The 19,976-nt window shown below is 53.1% G+C and overlaps 1 protein-coding gene across 1 annotated transcript; it reads left to right on the top strand.

Annotated features, from left to right (window-relative positions):
- The first annotated feature begins 2,718 nt into the window (after window positions 1–2,718).
- apc (APC regulator of WNT signaling pathway) lies at window positions 2,719–19,132 on the top strand. Its single transcript, XM_086096099.1, has 17 exons — window positions 2,719–2,826; window positions 4,230–4,388; window positions 6,665–6,752; window positions 7,237–7,405; window positions 7,493–7,601; window positions 7,698–7,811; window positions 7,878–7,940; window positions 8,018–8,077; window positions 9,375–9,461; window positions 9,534–9,711; window positions 9,794–9,994; window positions 10,600–10,695; window positions 10,797–10,936; window positions 11,517–11,594; window positions 11,664–11,780; window positions 12,669–12,883; window positions 14,182–19,132. Exons 2-17 carry the CDS (start codon window positions 4,251–4,253, stop codon window positions 18,845–18,847), a joined length of 6,519 nt encoding a protein of 2,172 aa, XP_085952225.1. The 5' UTR covers window positions 2,719–2,826; window positions 4,230–4,250; the 3' UTR covers window positions 18,848–19,132.
- The last annotated feature ends 844 nt before the right edge of the window (window positions 19,133–19,976 follow it).

Below are 19,976 nucleotides of genomic sequence, written 5' to 3'. Positions count from 1 at the left end.
CTTTCTTCCCCCCCTTCTTCTTCTGGAGCTTTTTAGTTACAATAATCAACGGAGAAGTTCTGTTTCGAAAATTGTTTAATTAAATGCATTAATTTCTATGAATTCATTTCAATAAGTAATGTGTTGAGCGATTTGTTGATTTGTAAATAATCAAATAAAAGAATATTAGCAAGCTGCTCACCGTTACACATGTTTTTATTTGATGAAATAATTGCTAAGTAATTACAAATAGTATTTTTAAAATGAGTAGGAAGGGTTAAGGTTAACCCTGATTTGAAAGCGCATGTGCGCGCGCGCTGTCCCACACGCACGCGCTTGCGCTCAGAAACAAGATGGCGGGCCGCCTCCGGGCCGAGAGCGAAAAGTTGGTGGAAAAGTTGGACTCGCGCAGCGTTTGAACGCCGACGTGACATGTCGCCTCCGCTTCGGCCGCTTTCCGTCAACATTTTGGCCTCCCGTCGCTGATGTTGTCGTCGATGTGTGCGCGCGGACAACAATTTGATGCTTTTCGGGAACACACAAGGTAAGAAGCGTCACGCTCTTAGCTTACTTTATTTTAGCATTAGCGTAGCTGCGTGCTAAGCTGTTGCGATGAAACCAACATTGCCACACTCTTCTTGCGACTCGCACGTTAAGAAACTAAAAGTGTGTTTTTTCACTCTCGTGTTCCACTTGCTGCTCATCGTTAGCAGCAGTTAGCAGCTTGTCTGCCATCTGCGTCTGATGCCGCTCTTGTTATGACGCCCTTCACAACAATACGTTGGCGGTGTGTAAACTTTTACCAATTGGTAGAAAGCAAAGCTGCTGTGGTCGTAGTGTTAGTATGTCAATTTTATTGTATTTTTCTAAAGCCAAGTCGCACAATAAAAGTCTCATCTTCATGTTAAATCCTTCACTTGGGTTTCGTTAGAAAAGCTGATGGGAATGGTCATCATGACGTCAGCATTGGTTTGCGTCAGCTTGTATATTTTTTCTACAGTGAGTGTTTCCCCCCAAAATACTGTTGGGAAGTCAACAACAAAGTCCTTCCGGGTTAACATCATGGCCACAACATAAACATGCTGCATGCAGCACCGCTCCAGACAACACAACAACACGCAGCGACTAAACACAACAAGATCAGATACAACATTGCGCAATATCACACACAATACGATACAATCCTGATACTGTACAACAGAGAGGAATCTACAAGTAAGCGTTTATCAAACGAATCAGTAATCCAAGTCGATAATTGCTGAATCGTCGTTTAGTGACCTCATTTAACTTGAAATTGTGCAGTTGTGTACTTCTTCTCTGATTTCTGTTGTCATCCGTGAAAGCCGACTGATTGGCGATGGTTTGTGGCAGACATTTGCAAATAGTTGCTTTTACTTCAATACTTTTTTGTCGCAATAACAGACGAAACCTCTACTGGAATCGTAATGAGTTTGTAGGTTTTCTGTCACTTTGAATTCATGGGCCGCGTTTCAGTCCAGGACTAGAAATCTAGACATCATCAAAATAATCAACAGATGAATAGATTATGACGCAACACAATATTATGTACATTTCATTTGCGGCTCAACTAGAAAAGTCCCGATAGCGATTTTTTTGCGTCCGTCACTGGTTAATGAGTACCTGCCAATAGAGAGTCCCGATCTGATGCCTCAGCAATTTGTTACAAAGAGCAAAACCAGCGCATTCAAATTGCTTTCTTTTGAAATATCTTTCCTGTCTTGGATAAAGACAAATAATCCACTCAGTGCAGTAACAAAGTAAAGAGCGCTCTTCGTGGTCACTTGACTTCCCTTTGGCGAGCTGGCGTCACGTGACGTTCAGTCGGATCGCAGTTCTGCGTAGTGCGCAGTACAGACCCGCCCCTTTTCAAAGGAATCCTTTTTGTGTGTGCGTGTCATAGAAATACACTCGACCCGACTCATCTTAGTTCCACGTGGAACGCCCGCCGTGTGCGGACATCCACGCGGCGTCACGGTCCAAACGTGCTCCGCCATTTTGCCTCTTTCAGCGGTGGCCCGATGAGCCACATTGGAGCGGCTTCTGGCGCCGTGTTTTCTGATCTCGTCAAGTCCAGGCGATGATTTTGACGACTGCCTGGAATTTTGTAGCGCCGCGCATCAACAGCCGCTGTGTTGAGCAGCGCGCTAGCATGCTAGCATGCGACAAAAGAAACACAAGATTGATGGCCGAGCTTTTGACGAGCAGCAAGACAAATCGAGTGAGGTGCGCGCCTGGATCTTTGGCAAGGGTTCGAATGAAAATGAAGACCTGCTATGATGTCACGATGCTCGTCTGCGTATCGCGAACTCGTCGCGCGGGTAAGCCACAAATTGGACAGGAAGCGTCATTAATCGAGCGAGCGCCCGCCGGGCTAATTATTTAGTTCAACCGATATCGTGATGGCTTCAAATGGTTTGTAGGAGAGAAAAATGGCAATGTGGACTTGCAAATTGCAACGACGTGACAGAATACAAAGACCCGATCCAAAGTCTCAATACAAGTCCAATGGACGTCAACTATACAGTTGACTTATATTTGTTATATGATGCCATTCTTTTTTTTTTCAATGGCGGGCCAGCTCTTTGCCTTATCTGCTGCCTATAGCACTGTAATCCATTTACACACACCCGCGCACACACACGCGCGCGGGTTGCAGCTCAGGCAAAGCATGTCAGGAGAAGTGCGGGGAGCTCGTAGCATCCCTCCCTCCCTCCCTCCCTCCCTCCCTCCCTCCCAGTGAGCGTGGCTTCCCATTGGCCGGCGCGCAGCCCAGCTGACGCTGGTGTCAGACGCGGCGGAGGAGCTGATGGAGGCAACAGCGATGGGGTGAGCTGCCATTTTCTTTCTTTATCCGCGCTTCGCCGGACGCTCCTCGCCGCTTTGTTCTCGGCGAGCTCGTCGGGAGGAAGCCACAAGTGCTCGTGGGGAGGGGGTGAAGGGGGGCGGATAGCGAGGGAGTGCGGGTTGGCGGCGGGGGGGCGGCGGGGGGTCGGCTACCTCCTGTCATTGTCTCGGCTCGGCTTCTCCTCTCAGTCGGTGTTGTGCGAGCCTCACTAAGCCACCGCCGAGGGGACCAGAAGGGTGGGGTGGGCCGGGCCTACCCGCTGGTGGGGGTGGGGGAGGGGGAGGGGGAGGGGGTGCTGGATGGAAGAAGAGAAAATGGCCGACCGCGACAGAAAGGAGATGGAGGATGTTCGTTCCTTGCCTCTTGTGATGTGTGCGCGTGCGTGTGCGTTTGCAATCGTCCGTTGAAATCAATACGACATCGAAAGGCGCGACCTTGACGTCCAAGCGAGCGTACGTGCGTTTGTCCCACTCAAATATGTTCAATTCATATTTCACATCAATCATTTGTTGTCTTTGTACAGTCGTGCCCTGAGATACAAGTTCAGTGCATTCCAAGGCCTTGCTTGCAACTCAAAGCACTCGTATCTCAAATGGGCGGCCCCCATTCGAATGAATGGAAACGGCAGAAGGCAATAGCACTTTTGATTAGGGATGGGCGAGTATCGACACCAGGTATCGGTAGTGGGTCCATACCCGGGATTATTTCAAGGTATTGGCATCAGCGGCCGATACTGTTTGTGTGTTTTTTTTAAAAAGACATACTTTCAAAGAAAGACTTGTTGTGTATCAAATTTGACGTCCAATTTCATCTTCAATTTGCTATTCGTCTTCAAAAAATATCCTGCAAATAGCAAAAATCGACTTCTCGAAAAACATTTGTGTGTGCGCTAAACTCAAAAGTCTACAAAATGCACTTTATGCGCCACCAATTGACACGTTTGCTTCTGTCCCCTCCAAAAAGCGAAACAAAAAGGAAAAGAAATCAACAATCAAAGAAAAAGTCTTGAAAATGAAACGAGCGAATTTGTGGGCGGCGAGCTGTCGTGATTTGTTGCGCACGCGCGCTGATGCCGTGCGAGCAAAATGGATCCATGAGCACGTTGATCCAAAGTCCGTCTTTGATTTTCAAGGTGTCTTTTTTTTGCCCTTGCAAGCGACCCGCCCCCAAACTGCGTATGTACTTTCATTTTGAATTTGTCTGTAAAGGATCCGCCTGCAAGCCTTTTTTCCCCGAAGGTCGTCATTGCATGCCGGCAGAATTGATCGATCGGCGCGAGAGGTCACCGCGAGCCCTCGACGGCGCGGCTTACCTCCTTTTAGTTCCCCGTGACATGTTTTTCTACTTGACGATGATGTCATCGCGTGCGTTTTGGCCGCGTCAGGTCAGAGGTCTGCCGGACAAGATGTCGGCGGGGGCGTCGTACGACCAGCTGCTGAGGCAGGTGGAGGTGCTGAAGATGGAGAACTCCAACCTGCGACAGGAGCTGCAGGACAACTCCAACCATCTCACCAAACTGGAGACGGAAGCGTCCAACATGAAGGTGCGTGCGTGCGTGCGTGCCAAGTATGTAGTAAGCATGTCAACATTTACCGAGAGAGTCCAAATGTTCTAAGCAGCAAAAAAACAAGTACAAGACTAGAAAAAAAAATTCAAGTGTCGCCACATTAGAAGTGAAATGCAACTCAAGTGCACTCGATTTCGAATCGCGGTCTTGAACCTGCAGCAATTGAATGTGAACATTTGGGGCATTAATGAACTTTGAGTTGACCGTGTATTAAATGCAAATAGCTGAATTATGAGTCACAAGTCGCAAACGAAGCAAAACGTTCCCAAATCAAGAAGATAATCGGTCGGCCTTCGCGGACACGAAAACACGTTTACTCCAATTGAAACGATTTGAGCCATTTGGTCTCCAGAAACGACGAATCCACCATCAAGACGATGATTGATTCGTGTGAATCGTCATTGCAGCTCTTTCGATAGTCTTTCGATAAGAACACATAAGTACGGTTTTATGATTTGTAAAAGAGTCTGAAAGGTCCAAAGCAAATGAACAGTGTGTGAAAAGAAAAACATGTTGCAAATCACGGCAGCGGCATCAACAATGGATGCCGTGCAGACGCAGCACAAATATGCAATCAGCAACTTCGGGCAACGTTTTCACGCCGACCGGACTGCCGACTCGCGCGTTCCACATCACTTTGGTTTCCTGTTTTTGCCGCACACCTTCCTTTCTTCTCTTACTTCCTGCTGCTTTTTCCTGCTTCCTGCCCGAACACGCACACACACAATCTCCACGTCCTGTTTCCTGTCTGCTGGGCGGCGCCGCCTTCACGTGTGGCGTCCGTGGCTGCTGCGTGCATGTTTGTTGTCGCTGCGGCCGCTCGGCGCCATGACGCTGTACGAACGCTGCGGCTTGATTGTGGTGAGTGCGTCGTCTGCCATCTTTTTGTTGCGGTGCGGCGCGTACGCGTTTGGCAGTTGTTGACTTGCCGTTCTTGACTGTGTTGTTGTTGTCGCCGTTGTACGTGGTCAGCTGATGTTGGAGCCAGCCAGCCAGCCAGCAAGACTTTTCTATGTATTCCTTTGTTCCTTCAAGGGTGTCAACGCACGTCAGTCTGCCGCCGCCTGGCGGACTGGTTGCACTTCCTTTTGCATCTATTGAGGCACGGACTTAAAACCACTTTGACGTTTACTGTGGTTTCGAGACGCGCTTCCACTGGCTCTACTTTTAGTTTTTGAGGAGACAATTAAGCAGAAAGCAAAATGATGAACTACTTGCAGACTTGATTCATCAAAGAATTGGATTCGTTTGACTTTTGCAATCGAGTAGGGCTGGGCAATAAATCGATTAAATTCGATACGTCGTCATTGTAAAAATCGAATCGCTGAAAATGTTCAAAATCGCGAAATAGAATTTTGTCTTTTGGATTCATAAAAGCTGTCGTTCTTATGTTGTGTTACATTCCAATGTTTTTGTGGCAGAATGCTGGATGGCTGCTTTCCAAGACACGTTGACAATAGCTGCCAACTCCTTCATTGTGGCATTTCAGAAAGTTTACAATCAGTATACAGAATTGTGGCACGGGAATTCTTTTTGAATAAATGAAACCTTTAAATAAATCGTCCTGAATATCTGTAAAAATGGAGCTTTTATTTTTGGGCCATATCGCCCAGCCTTACATTAAAGTGTTTTACCAGTTCGGTCGTTGTTTTCCGATGTAAAAACGGATGTTTGCAAATGTCTTAATTTGATTCAACATAGACGATCATCAAGTCTTCTTTCACGAAGGACGACAGAAATCAGTCAACAATTGCTGTTGATCTGCTGAAATGAGAGGATTTGGACAATAAAAAAAAAAAAATCATCAAAGTCATCAAACAATTACTCTATTATCAAAATAGTTGTTGATTCATTTGATAATCGATTACTTTTTGATACTCAATTCACTATTTTTCTCCTTCTCTGGCACAAAAAAATGAATAAATAAATGAATGAGAGAGAAAAAACCTGCCGATTGACAAAGTGCTGGAGTCCTCATGACAACAAACGAGTCTTGAGTTGCTGCCGTAGACTCCGAGCAGGATTACTATCGCGGCAGCACATCATCAGTCGGGTCAAGCTAACGTCTGTCACTGGTAGGCCCCGCCCACAGGTCAGCTGACAAAAGAATGAGGAAGTCGTGAATGATCGTTCACATTCAGTCGGAACGTCACGCCTTCCCAAGTGCTGCTAACGTTTATTGTTGAGGCCACGCCCAGCCCGCTCTCAAACGGGAAGTGTTTTTTCTCCCCCCCCCCCCCCCCCCCAAACAGGAAGTGCTGAAGCAGCTTCAGGGCACCATAGAAGAAGACTCAGAGGAGGCGTCTGGCTCTCAGCTGGAGCTCATCGTCAGACTCAAAGGTGAGCAGCGCACGCGCAAAACAGTTTCTCTCAACTTTGATGTATTTCAATACAATCCCAAATACTTTGAATTGCTCACCCGACAACAGTTTCGATAATCGAGTCATCGTTTAGAGAAGTCCACAAATCCAAATTGTCCGTTTCAGCCTCCCAAAACCGGACTAAACCATCATCAATTTGTCTGCCTGGTCGATTAGCGATAATGTGCGGGTTTGAACTTTTTTTCCCGAGGAGGGCGCCGAACCCGATTAATGGCATTTGCGTTCTTTCTCGCCATTATGGCAGTAAATAGTTTGTCATCAATATTCCTGCATTTGCGTTCTTTCTCACGGGGAAAGACGATTGGTCAGATGATCGTTGAAGAAAATCGAAAACCTCCGCCGCATGTTTGTCGAATGCGCGACCTTTGAATTCATCCCTCGCACACGCAACGATGTTTCCAACTTCTCCGTCTTCGCTTCCCGTGCAAATGTGGTCAACTCAGAGATGAGCCTGGACCCTTCCGCATTTAAAGGCAGGCCCAGGCCTCCGGCGCCGCCCTCCTCGTCATCCAGCTCGGCCTCATCCGGCGGAGGTTCCGGCGCCTCGGCGACACGGAGGGCGCCGTCTCGAGACGGCCACGAGCGCTGCCTGGACGAGCTGGAGAAGGAAAGGTCGGTGGCGCGCCGTAACGTCCTCCGCCGGCCGGCGTGGCCGTACTTGAACCCGCGCGCTCTGTGATTGGCTGCGGCCGCTGACAGAAGTCTCCTATTGGCTGAGCTGGAGAAGGAGGAGAAGGAGAAAGGCTGGTACTACGCTCAACTCCTCAATCTGACCAAGAGGATCGACAGCCTGCCTCTAAGTGAAAATGTAAGCGCCGCTCTTTGAACGCTTTTGCCGAACGTCACATCTGGAATGACGCAATTGGACCAAAGTGCGTCAAGTCGAGGGCTGCTTTTTTCCCAGTTCACGCTGCAGACGGACATGAGTCGGCGTCAGCTGGAGTTTGAGGCTCGCCAGATCCACGCCGCCATGGAGGAGCAGCTGGGCTCCCGCCAGGAGATGGAGAAGCGCGCCGAGGTCCGTCGCGCGCGGCCTCGCGCTCTTTTGCCGTGCGTCGGGTTCTAAACGTGTGCGCGTTTGCAGGCTCGCACGGCTCGCATTCACCAGATCGAGAAGGACATCGTCAAGCTGGGAGCTCGACTGCAGGTAGATTTGTGGGTTGGTTTTTGTGCCTGGCGGGAGGTGCGAATGTGTTGACCTCCTTTTTGTGCTGCTGTGCGCAGTCAGAAGCCCCTCAGGGTCCAAATGAGGGCGGCGGCGGCGGCGGCCCGGGCGTGTCTCAGGTCAGTCCGGACTCCCGCAATCCTTCTAAGGCCTTCTTTCTACTTTCCTTTGGGCCAAAAAATCCATCAATCCATATTTGCATCGTGAAATTGCGAAACATTTTGGACCGGATTGTTTGTGAACGCTGACGTGACAAACGGGTTCGCTTCTGAGACCACTTGAGTCCAAATGTCAGATTGGATGGCCAGTCTCGACTGGTCATGTCCAATATGTGGAAGACAAAAGAAACGGCAAGACTTTCTGGAGGTGGGACAAGTTTGTGCACTCAAGCAAGCTCATCGCCCGCTTGACGACTTGCCGCACTTTTCAAAACTCAAACGTTGAATTCCTGCTCAAATTGTCCGTCGCAATAAACTCATCCTTTTCTTTTTGGAGGTGAAGCATCTGATTGGTTGCTTGCGCGGATCATCTCGTTGAAGCTCACGACGAGAGACCAACTGCTCGTATCTTGTCCTTTGCGACTGAGCAGAGAGGGGAGGGGCGAGCAGTTACAGGGGGAGGCAGGAGACAACAGAGAGAAGTCTCGCATGCTTATGTGGATTCTTATTCATTCTTATGAAGAAAAACAAAAGCACATGGTGCCAACCAGTACTAGTTAGCCCTAATAGCTCACCAGTGATGGGACACGACTCACTGAAAAGAATTCAAACAAGACGAATGTTCATCTTTCTTTGTTTCAACACGGCACACATTTTTTGATTTTGTTTAATAATAAAATAGATTAAATTCAGTTTAAAAAAAAAAAATGCCGTTTTTATTTACACACAAATAGTTTTGTTTTTTGAAGCTGTCATTCTTCATCTTGCGATGTTATCGTTGAGTCCAAATGACATCTGGGCCGCTGCCAACATCTGGCACGCCAACATCTGGCACGCCAACAAGACGAAGTGTTGCAACGCGTGAGAAAAGCTGACGCACTTTGTGCAGTGAATGGCAAAAAAAAAGGAAAAGAAAGAAAGAACATTTCGTGTCCAAATCTCTTTTTTCTGTCTCCGCCTTTTGGGCAGACACTTTTTGTTGCAAGCAACCCGTGTTGTGTTGCTACAAACGTACGAAGGGACAGAAAAAGAGCATTTTTCACATTCTGATGATCTTTTGTTTGCGTCAGCTGTGGCAGGACGCGCTATTTTTCTTGACCTTGACAGATCAGCCCAAATGCTTTCAAACGGCGTCCAACAATCTCGCTTCAACAGTTTTTTGTTTCCATTTTGGATTTCTCTTTTGTCAATTGGCAATTAAACGCGCAAGGAAGAAAGCCATCAATTTGCCGTTGACGTGTTCCCTATTGGTCGGCAGAACGCCGGCCCTCGATTGGACCACGAGCCGGCCAATGAGACGGCCTACTCTGTGCCTCGACGAATCACCAGCCACCTCGGAACCAAGGTGAGCTCCTGCCCGGTAACAGCGCCGGCTGGCGGGAGTTGAGCCGACGGTCACGCCGCGCGTCCCCTACAGGTGGAGATGGTGTACAGCCTCCTGTCCATGCTGGGGACGCACGACAAGGACGACATGTCCCGCACGCTGCTCGCCATGTCCAGCTCGCAGGACTCGTGCATCGCCATGCGCCAGTCGGGCTGCCTGCCGCTGCTCATCCAGCTGCTGCACGGCAACGACAAGGACTCGCTGTTGCTAGGTAGCCGCGGCCCGGGGCTCCTCGGCCGCCGCCGTCGCCGCCACGGCGCTTCCTCTCCTCACGTCCTGCTTCCGTTGCCTAGGTAACTCCCGCGGCAGCAAGGAGGCCCGCGCCCGCGCCTCGGCCGCGCTGCACAACATCGTGCACAGTCAGCCCGACGACAAACGGGGACGGCGGGAGATCCGGGTGCTCCACCTGCTGGAGCAGGTGCGCCACTACTGCGAGGCCTGCTGGAGCTGGCAGGAGAACCACGAGAGGGGCGCCGAGCAGGACGACAACCCCAGTGAGTGAACCCGCTCGCCACTCATCTCAATATAGGCCAAGACTTTTGAAGCCGCCAGGCCGCCATATTGCTCCTCCCAACAAACCTTTCTCGCCATACGTAATTGGAGAACATTTGAGTCAGTACTTGGTAGAAACATCATGATTTAAATGTGTTCAACAATCATTTTACAACTTGCCTTAAATACATGTATAAATTATACACTTAATGATTATATAACAAATTATAACAAAAGATTCCTCTGCCAAATGTAATATTGGGGCCGAAGGAACTGAGCGATGAAAGAAAAAGGGGGTCTTCAAAGCAGCACGTACTGTCCGCTTATTATTATTATTATGCATTTATTTATTTAGACTTGTTAACAGATAGTGACCAAACGCCCCCCCCCCCCCCCCCCTGCCCACCGGCCCTATTCTAACTGCTTCCGAGCTGCGTATGTCTCATCTGCGCGTATACCGTATAGTTTGTACAGCCATCTTCTGGCGAGATGGGAGGAGCAAGATGGCCGCCCTGTATATTCAGATCAGCGCGCGTCGCCATACCCGACCCCACCAGAGGGGGCGCGGCCTGGTCTCATCTGTCTTTGCATGTGCGTCCGTGTTCAGTGCCGTCGCCCGTCGACCACCAGATCTGCCCCGCCGTCTGCGTCCTCATGAAACTTTCCTTCGACGAGGAACATCGACACGCCATGAACGAGCTTGGTGAGCTGACGAGAAAAAGAAATCCCGTCATGCATCAATGATTCTTTGTTGCTATTTGCCAAATATTGTCGAGCTAACTGTGCGCCCGCCGCGGCGCCCAGGTGGTCTGCAGGCGGTGGCGGAGCTGCTGCAGGTGGACTGCGAGATGTTGGGCCTGAGCGGCGACCACTACAGCGTCACGCTGCGCCGCTACGCCGGCATGGCGCTCACCAACCTGACGTTCGGGGACGTGGCCAACAAGGTTCCGTGCCGCCTTGATGAGCACTGACACGCTTTTTCCAAGGCGGATACCGATTATTAGTAGTCGAGGAAGCCGATAACGGATGTTTCAAGCCGATATTCGTTTGCAGTCAAACAAATCTTCATTTTAAACCGAGAAAGAATGAACAGATTTGTTTCATAATTATTCAACAACAATTGCAGCTAGCTTCCAGGGTCATTAGCATATGTTCAGCTCATTTAAAAGCTAAGGAAGTAAATACTTACTACTATAAATAAAGTTGTCCAAAATTTCAACATCATTTCCTTTTTTTAAATTATATATAAATAAGAAAAGTATAGTGACAAATGCTTGCGAATGTAGCTTTATTTGTGGTTTTGGTCAAGGTTCGTAAACGGTTCCAAAAGATCTTTGTAGTAAAAAAATGCTCTGAATGTTCACGACAAGTAAAAACGATCTGTGCACAAATCCTGATGAAAAGCCTCAATTTTGCTACGTTCACAAGCATCATCAGCCTTCACATTCATAAAAAGGACGATAATCGAGCCCACTGACTTTTTTGAATCCTTTTTTTTACTTCCCCGCCTTTTGTGCCCGTCAGGCCACGCTGTGCTCCATGAAGGGTTGCATGCGCGCCATGGTCACGCAGCTCAAGTCCGAGAGCGAAGACCTGCAACAGGTGCGTGCGCCCTCCGTCTTGCCCGCGCGCAACCGGCCGCGTCGAGCCCACGTGTCCGTCGCCCGGCAGGTGATCGCCAGCGTGCTGAGGAACTTGTCGTGGCGAGCCGACGTCAACAGCAAGAAGACGCTGCGGGAGGTGGGCAGCGTGCGGGCGCTCATGGGCTGCGCCCTGGACGTGCAGAAGGTGAGTCGCCTGCCGCAATGGCGGCGGGAGTCGCCGTGGCTTCATACCACTTTTTCCCGCCTGGCGCCGACGAGCAGGACTTGAGGATCGGACGATGCCGGGCATGATCCGATAACCGCGTTACTGTGGTTTGAAAAAAAACATCAAGGTTTCAATAACCGGCCCGTCACCGATAATGAACTCTTGCGTAAACGAGCCGATTTGAAGGGAATTGCCTTCAATGAACTTTCTTCACCTGCAGTGGTGGGTGGGGCTTATTGTCCTTAAAATCAATCAATATATACATACATAATAATAATAAGTGTGCACGTGCAGGTGCAGGCGTGTCCCCAAGGACAATCCTGCGGTCTGTTCTAAAAATAGCTCACCAGTGATGGGACACTGTGACTTACTCAGAAGAAGTTCACATTTATTTCTTTAAACTTAACATGGTGCACGTTTCTTAATGTACCAAATATTCTATATTGAGTTAAAAAATGAAATAGAATGTGTTGACTGAAAAAAGGGACCTTTTCGAGCTGTCATTTGAACAGCACGATACCGAGGTATTTTTGCTCACGGTTATCGTACTGCCCAAATGTCCGAGATCAGCCCACGCCGACATGATGCCGATTCGTTGTTTCTTTTTTGGAATAAACATGGAATGAGAATTAAGTAGAACGTGTGCTCACCATTCGGGACCATCCAAAGATATTGAAGGACAATTGACCGGTCACGTGCGCGACCAGATGAAAAATGTGCTCGCAGCTGCATTCGATTTTCGGGCCAGTCTGGAGCAACTGATGCTTGATGTTGCATTTGCGCATGTGGCGTGGGGGGGAGGCGCGTTTTGGGAAGGTTGTTTGTCTTTGTTGGCAAAGGGCCGATGTTGTGACTGTGCCGGGGCAGGAGTCCACGCTGAAGTCGGTGCTGAGCGCGCTGTGGAACCTGTCGGCGCACTGCACGGAGAACAAGGCCGACATCTGCTCGGTGGACGGCGCGCTGGCCTTCCTGGTGGGGGCGCTGACGCACCGCAGCCACACCAACACCTTGGCCATCATCGAGAGCGGCGGCGGCATCCTGAGGAACGTCTCCAGCCTCATCGCCACCAACGAGGCCTACAGGTAAGCCGGCCGCGCTCGCGGGTCGGCCGCCATCTTTCGGTTGCGTTCCAACAGCCGCCGCGACCGGCCTGCTAACGTTGGCAACACGCGCTCGCACCTCATTCAGTGGTTCAGCTCTCACCTGTCCTCACCTGTCCTTACCTGTCCGTCTGTTCAAATGAAATGATTGAAATCCCGTCCGTCCCCCGGTAAATTCTGGGGTTCCCCAAGGCTTGGGCCCCCTTCTCTTTATCCTCCCTCCTGGCAAGAAACAAGGTGTCCATAAAGTCTCTTTTACGATGAAAAGAATTTCTTACGAAGGTTGTTGAGAGATTCTAACAGGATTTATTTCAAATGGTTTGAACTTGATCGACTCGACCTCACCTGGACTTGGGCGGCGTTTGCACATCAAGACCGTGCTCGATTTCTCGCCATGTTTGTTGTAGCCTCAACCATTCGATCATTTTCACATCCGTCAATCTGAAACGCAACATTTTGATGTGAATAAAAACGGATTCAAATAATACGAATCCGATATTAAGATATCTCATCAACTGACTTAAATTGCGAAGAGACGTTACGGCCATTTTGTGTCCAATTTAGTGTCCGCTTCCACTCAAACGCACGCCGTACATTTGATCAATATTCCACATTTCCCCTCCTTGCGCAGTTTTTTGACTGATTCAAAACATTGCAATGTTAACTGGGGCGGAGTTTTGATCGTTGCTCATTTCCTCAAGAGTTCCGTTGAATTCGATTTTCTGATTCCATTCGCTTCAATTCCATCCAACATTGATTCATTATGGAACATCAATTCTTCTTCAATGTTAAGGAAATGATTAAAAACTCCACAAACGGGCAGTAAATGGTTGAATGGTTTAGTAAGGTGTTAAAAGTGACATCAGCAAGGATGAGATAAAAAGTATTTCCATCATTTGAATTCAATAATTGTAAATCATATAAATAACAAATATTATGAATTGCAAGAAGTCGGCTTTCAAAAAGACTTTGTTCAATTCAAAAGTAAATGTCAAGAAAACACAAGATGCCCTTTTCTTATGAATTTATGGGAACAAGAGATATTAAAATAATCGCTCCATGGTTTTACGAATCTATCAGGCTCGAAAAGGAAAATTGATTATTTTAGACCCAGCCCTAATGTTAACATGTTCGGATCTTTCAAGCCATCTAATATTGCAATTCCCCAACCCCCCCCCCCCAAAAAATTCAAAATGTCTCCATTTTCACCACGTTTTGTCCGATTCCAATCGTTCCGCCGCATGTGATTGAACGTCACGATTGTGCTGATGTGCTTGCAGGCACGTCCTGCGGGATCACGGCTGCCTTCCCACGCTGCTGCAGCACCTCAAGTCGCACAGCCTGACCATCGTGTCCAACGCCTGCGGAACCCTCTGGAACCTTTCGGCACGCGACGCCAAGGATCAGGAGGCCTTGTGGGAGCTGGGCGCGGTGGGGATGCTTCGGAACCTCATCCATTCCCGCCACAAGATGATCGCCATGGGCAGCGCCGCCGCCCTGCGCAACCTGATGGCCAACCGGCCGGCTCGCTACAAGGACGCCAGCGTGGTCTCGCCGGGCGCCGGGGCGCCCTCGCTGCACGCCCGCAAACAGAAGGCGCTCTTCAAGGAGCTGGACGCTCAGCAGCTGTCCGAGACTTTCGACAACATCGACAATCTCAGCCCCAAGGCGGCGCACAGGAAGGGGCGGGGCTGCAGCGCCGGCGGAACGGCCAACGCCACCCGCTCCTACGCCAACACGCCGGTTCTGTCCAGTCCCAAAAACGCGGACGGGTCCAAGCGAAGCGCCGACGACGCGCCGTACGCGCGGCCCGTCTTCGCCGCCAGCGTGCGCGCATCCAGCGACAGCCTCAACAGCGTCACCAGCGCCGACGGCTACGGCAACCGTGGCAAAACCAAGCCGTCGGCGGAACCGCTTTACTCCTCGGATGACAGCGGCGCCAACAGATGCTGCGGCTACAGGAAGTACCCGGCGGACCTTGCGCACAAGATTCGCAGCGTCAACCACATGGCGGATGACGACGGCGCCGAGGTGGACACGCCCATCAACTACAGCCTCAAGTACTCTGACGAGCAGCTGAATTCTGGCCGGCAGAGTCCGAGTCACCGCGGCAGGACCGAGACCGACGACGATGACGAGCGGGCCGGGGGTTTGAGGAGCGACGGCGCCGCCTGCGTCGCCGCTAACGCTCGAGTGCCGCCGGCGCCGCCCTCCCGCTACGTGGTCAAGGCGGCGTCCGACTACGGAGGAGACGCTGCGCCCGAGCAGCCGATCGACTACAGCATAAAATACGGCGACGTTTCGCGCAAGCCTCTCTCGCAAGCCGCGGATGGCGCCCTCTCCCAACCGCCCGCCGCCTCTGCCGGTAAGCCGCGCCCGCCCCACCTGCCGCCCAAAGGTCACCAGGAATCGACGCAGACGTACTGCGTGGAAGACACGCCCATCTGCTTCTCCGGCGGAAGCTCGCTCTCCTCGCTGTCACCGGAGGAAGAGGAGGAGGACGGCGACGTGGCGGGGAGGAAGAGGCGAGGGGGCGGGGACGAGCAGCAGCAGCGGCGGCGGCAGCACAAAGAAGTGGAGAGTCAGACGGCCGGCGCCGCCGCTCCCGCCGCCCGGGGACGGCGCGCCCACCACCACGCTCACGGCCACCACCAGCAGGCGCCGTCGGGCGCCCGCACCCCCAAGAGCCCGCCGGAGCCGCCGTACGCTCAGGAGACGCCGCTCATGTTCAGTCGCTGCACGTCGGTCAGCTCGCTGGACAGCTTCTCCACTTCCTCCATCGCCAGCTCCGTGCGCTCCAGCGAGCCCTGCAGCGGCATGCCCAGCGGCGTGGTCAGCCCCAGCGACCTGCCCGACAGCCCCGGACAAACCATGCCCCCGAGCCGCGCCAAGACGCCACCGCCGCAGGCCGCGGCGCCGCCGCCCCCTCCTGCCGAAGGTGAGGAGGAGAAGCCCCCCGAGAAGGAGGCGGAGGAGACCGGCGCCGACGTCCTGCTGCACTTTGCTACCGAGAGCACGCCGCACGGCTTCTCCTACGCCTCCAGTCTGAGCGCACTCAGTCTGGACGAGCCCTTCATCGCGGCCGACACGGCGCGGGACGGCGGCCGGGACGGCGGCGAGGGGCCGCGCAAGGAGGAAGCGGCGTCTCAGCAGGACCTGCAAGAGTCGGACGATGACGACGACACGCAGATCTTGGAGGCGTGCATCATCATGGCCATGCCCAAGTCGTCACGGAAACCAAAGAAGCAGCAAGCGCAAGGAAAAGCCACCCAGCTTCCCGTCTATAAGCTCCTCCCCCCGCAAAGGAAGGCGCCGCCGCCTCCGCCGGCCGAGGAGGTTCCACGAGTCTACTGTGTGGAGGGAACGCCGCTCAACTTTTCCACCGCCACGTCCCTCAGCGACCTCACCATCGACTCTCCGCCCAACGAGGAGGCCAATGCCGGCCGGCCCGTCGCCGCGCCGCCCGTCGCCGCACCGCCCGTCGCCGCACCGCTCGCCTCCTCGCAGGCACGCCGCACCGGACCTCCAGAGGGCGAGAACGGCGACGACATCCTGGCCGAGTGCATCAGCGCCGCCATGCCCAAAGCCAAACCCAGGAAGCCCATTCGAGGCTCCTCCAATGGCGAGCTGGCCCAAGCCCCTCCTCCTCAGGCCCCGCCCCTTTTCAGCCCCCAGCAGCACAAGAAGGCCGCCGGACGTCCCGCCACCGCGCCGCTGAAGCCAACGTCGCCGGTGAAGCCCACCCAGCGCGCGGCCTCAGCCAAAGTCAAGCCGGGCTTCGCCTTCGATTCGCCGCATCACTACACGCCCATCGAGGGCACGCCGTGCTGCTTCTCGCGCAACGACTCGCTCAGCTCGCTCGACTTTGACGACGACGACAAGGACGAAGACCGCAAGTGGGACGAGGACAGGAAACGGGATGACGACAGCGGCAAGCGGCGCGAGCAGGACAAGAAAGCGGCGGCCGTCTTCCCTCAAAGCAAAAGTGGCGCCAACCCGCTGGCCCTGGACGAGAAGCAGAAGTTCGCCATCGAGGACACGCCCGTCTGCTTCTCCAGGAACTCGTCGCTCAGCTCGCTCAGCGACATCGACCAGGAGAACAACAACAACGAGTTTGCCGCCCCCCGGCAGCCAGAGCAGGTCGTCGCCGTGGCCGAGCCCTCGCCGCTCGCGCCCGCGCAGGCTCACGCTAAAACGCGCCCGTGCGCGTACGCACCCAAAGCCTTCCACGTGGAGGACACGCCCGTCTGCTTCTCCAGGAACTCCTCGCTCAGCTCGCTCAGCATCGACTCGGAAGACGACCTCCTGCAGGAGTGCATCAGCTCCGCCATGCCCAAGAAGAAGAAAAAGAGCGCCGTCGCCGCCAGCGCGTCGCTTCCAGCGCCCAAAGAGGAGGACGACATTCTGGCTGAGGAGGAGCCTTCCAAGGCGCCGCGGAGCCCCGCCTCCCCCGACTCCGAGTCCTTCGACTGGAAGGCCATTCAAGAAGGCGCCAACTCCATCGTCAGCAGCCTCAATGCCGCCGCCGCCGCCTCGTCGCTGTCCCGCCAAGGTTCATCGGACTCCGACTCAGTGCTGTCCCTCAAATCTGTGGGTTCGCCGTTCCACCTGCCGACGCCCGCCAGCAATGCGCCCGAGGAGGGGGCGGAGTCAAAACGAGGCGCCAGGGTGGTCAAACCGTCAGTGGATGACAAAAAGAACAAGAAGAAGGAGGAGGAAGAGGAGGAGGAGGAAGAGGAGCTGAAGGCGGTGAGGGGTGGGAAGAAGGTCTACCGGAGTCTGATCACCGGCAAGCCCAGGACCGAACTTGCGGCCAGGGGGAGGAGCAAACCCAGAGCGGCCGTCTCGGCCAAAGCGCCGGGAAGCGGCGACTCGTCTCGGGATTCCACACCCTCGCGTTCCTCTCATAGAGGAGGGAGACACTCGCAGCTGCCCCGGACGGCGTCGCCGGCCGCCCAAAAAACAGCGGCCAAGCCCGGCGTGGCGGCGGCGGCGACGACGAGGGGCTCGGCCAACGTCCCAAAGAAGGAGAAGGCGGAGCCGGAGAAACCCGCGCTCGTCCGTCAGTCCACTTTCATCAAAGAGGCGCCCAGTCCAACGCTCAAGAGGAAGCTGGAAGAGTCCACCGCCGCGACCTGCCTCCGGGACGGCGCCGGTGCACCCGCAGCGACGTCTCGCAGGGCGGACGCCGTTCGTTCGCAGTCGGAGAGTCCGTCGCGTCCTCAAGACGCCGCCGCCGCCGCCGCCTCGCGCTTGAGTCGCACGGGAACCTGGAAGCGCGAGAGCAAACATTCCAGCTCGTTGCCTCGCGTGGGCACCTGGAAGAGAACCGGAAGCTCCTCCTCCGTCCTCTCGGCCTCGTCCGAGTCTAGCGAGAAGGGCCGAAGCGAGGAGGAGGCCGCCGCCGCCCGCTCCAAGGGGACGTGGCGGCGGGCCAAAAGCGCCGGTGTGGGAGAAGCCTTCAACGGTGCGGGCCAAGCCGTCAACTCGGAGGAAGTGTGGGTGCGTCTGGAGGATTGCCCCGTCAACAACCCGCGCTCGGCGTCCTCGTGCTCCGCCCGCTCGCCCAACGCGCCGCCTGTCATCTCCGCCCCCTCCAAAATCCCCTCCTCCGCCTCGTCCTCGTCCTCGTCCTCCAACCTCAACCTGCGCCGCAGCTGCGACAGCCTGGACGACAAGCCGGCGCCGGCGCCGCCACCGCAACGCCTTCAGCAGCGTAGCGGCGCCGTGGCGGCGAGGGTCAGCCCCTTCAACTACACGCCCAGTCCCAGGAAGGGCAACCCCGAGCCCGCCGCGCCTCCCGCCACCTCCGCCGCCACATCCACCACGCCCACGCGGCCCTCGCTCATCCCCACACCTGTCACCAAAAAGAGGGAGCCCAAGGGCGGCGAAGGAGGAGGAAGCGGCGGCGGCGAACGCGGATCCTACATCGTCACATCCGTATGAAAGCCACTTTATTGAAGCCCCGCCCCTAGCTATCCCGCTCTCCTTATTGGCCAGACTTAGCCGTCAGTCAGGCTGGCGTCCGTGTTTTTCTACCACTAACAATGTGTAGCGCTTAGCCGGTCTTCCCGCATGGCCCCGCCCCTCCCGAAGAAGAAGAAGAAGAAGACGCCGTCGTGTGGACGTTGTTGATGTTTTCACTGACAAACACTGTAACGCCTAACTTATTAATTTAAATGTTTTTTGCCAACATAATGCAAGAATAAAAGTCAACCTTTTAGCTCTCAACACCTTTTTGTCCTGCATCCTCGGAGCGCCAACTGCTCCGGTCGCACTCCCTCCGCAAAAGGGGCGGAGCTACATCTCTTGGTTTGGGTGGACTTTAAATAGCAAGCCCTGAAAATGTCCATCAGAAATCTAAAAAACCGCCTCGAGACGCGCGCACGGTGAGCCAAACAAACCTGACAGAAAGTACTTGAAGGCCGCCGTGAGATGGGAGGCGGCTCGTACCTCAAATGTATTGCAGCAAAAAACGAAACATTTGCGCTCCACAAACACGGAAAGTTGTTTCATCCCAAAACGAATCTGTGATGAGGAGAACCTGCAGAAGCCGATCGACGAGTATGTTGCATTTTGTAAACGTGGAACGTCTCAATTTATTGATCAAACCATGTACGCCATCAATTCGTGTGGAGCAACAGTGCCGTCTAGTGGAAGGGAATTAAATTGTTCTGCTGGTGACGTCACATCCAGCCCTCTACTGGTTTTGATGTGTTTTCATTGCTGGCCACGAAATTCTTTTCATGCAAATATTTCCAGAAAATCTGACGTTTCTACGTTGGCGTAAATTATCGATGGTCACACTTGCATACAAATGTTGGCCACAGTTGCTAAATGGAACCCAGCGGAGTTGGACTCCATATTTTGTCAAATAATAATTTAGCGACTTATTTATTTGGGGTCATTATTTTGACAGGCAGGCGTGCGTGTGAAACGTTCCAGTACATTTGGATTCCGTTTCCCAATGAGCTGTGCAGCGTGCACTGTTGCGCGTCATCATGTCTTAGGATGACGTTTCTTTCTTTTCTTTAATTCTCACTTTGAGAGGTTTGCTCATCCATGGACATTGTAA

The sequence above is a fragment of the Leptonotus elevatus genome, chromosome 15 (assembly GCF_054856555.1).
Source record: "Leptonotus elevatus isolate MCC_2025b chromosome 15, RoL_Lele_1.0, whole genome shotgun sequence".
NCBI classification, from domain to species: domain Eukaryota; kingdom Metazoa; phylum Chordata; class Actinopteri; order Syngnathiformes; family Syngnathidae; genus Leptonotus; species Leptonotus elevatus.
Note: the sequence above shows the minus strand (reverse complement) of the source record. Positions and strands in the feature narration are given on the sequence as shown.

Excerpts from the sequence above, each read along its gene's own strand:
- apc (XM_086096099.1), top strand. The coding sequence starts at position 4,251 with ATGTCGGCGGGGGCGTCGTACGACCAGCTGCTGAGGCAGGTGGAGGTG. Across the intron at positions 10,937-11,516 it reads TCGGGGACGTGGCCAACAAG|GCCACGCTGTGCTCCATGAA; the intron begins GTTCCGTGCCGC and ends TGTGCCCGTCAG. Across the intron at positions 12,884-14,181 it reads GCCACCAACGAGGCCTACAG|GCACGTCCTGCGGGATCACG; the intron begins GTAAGCCGGCCG and ends ATGTGCTTGCAG.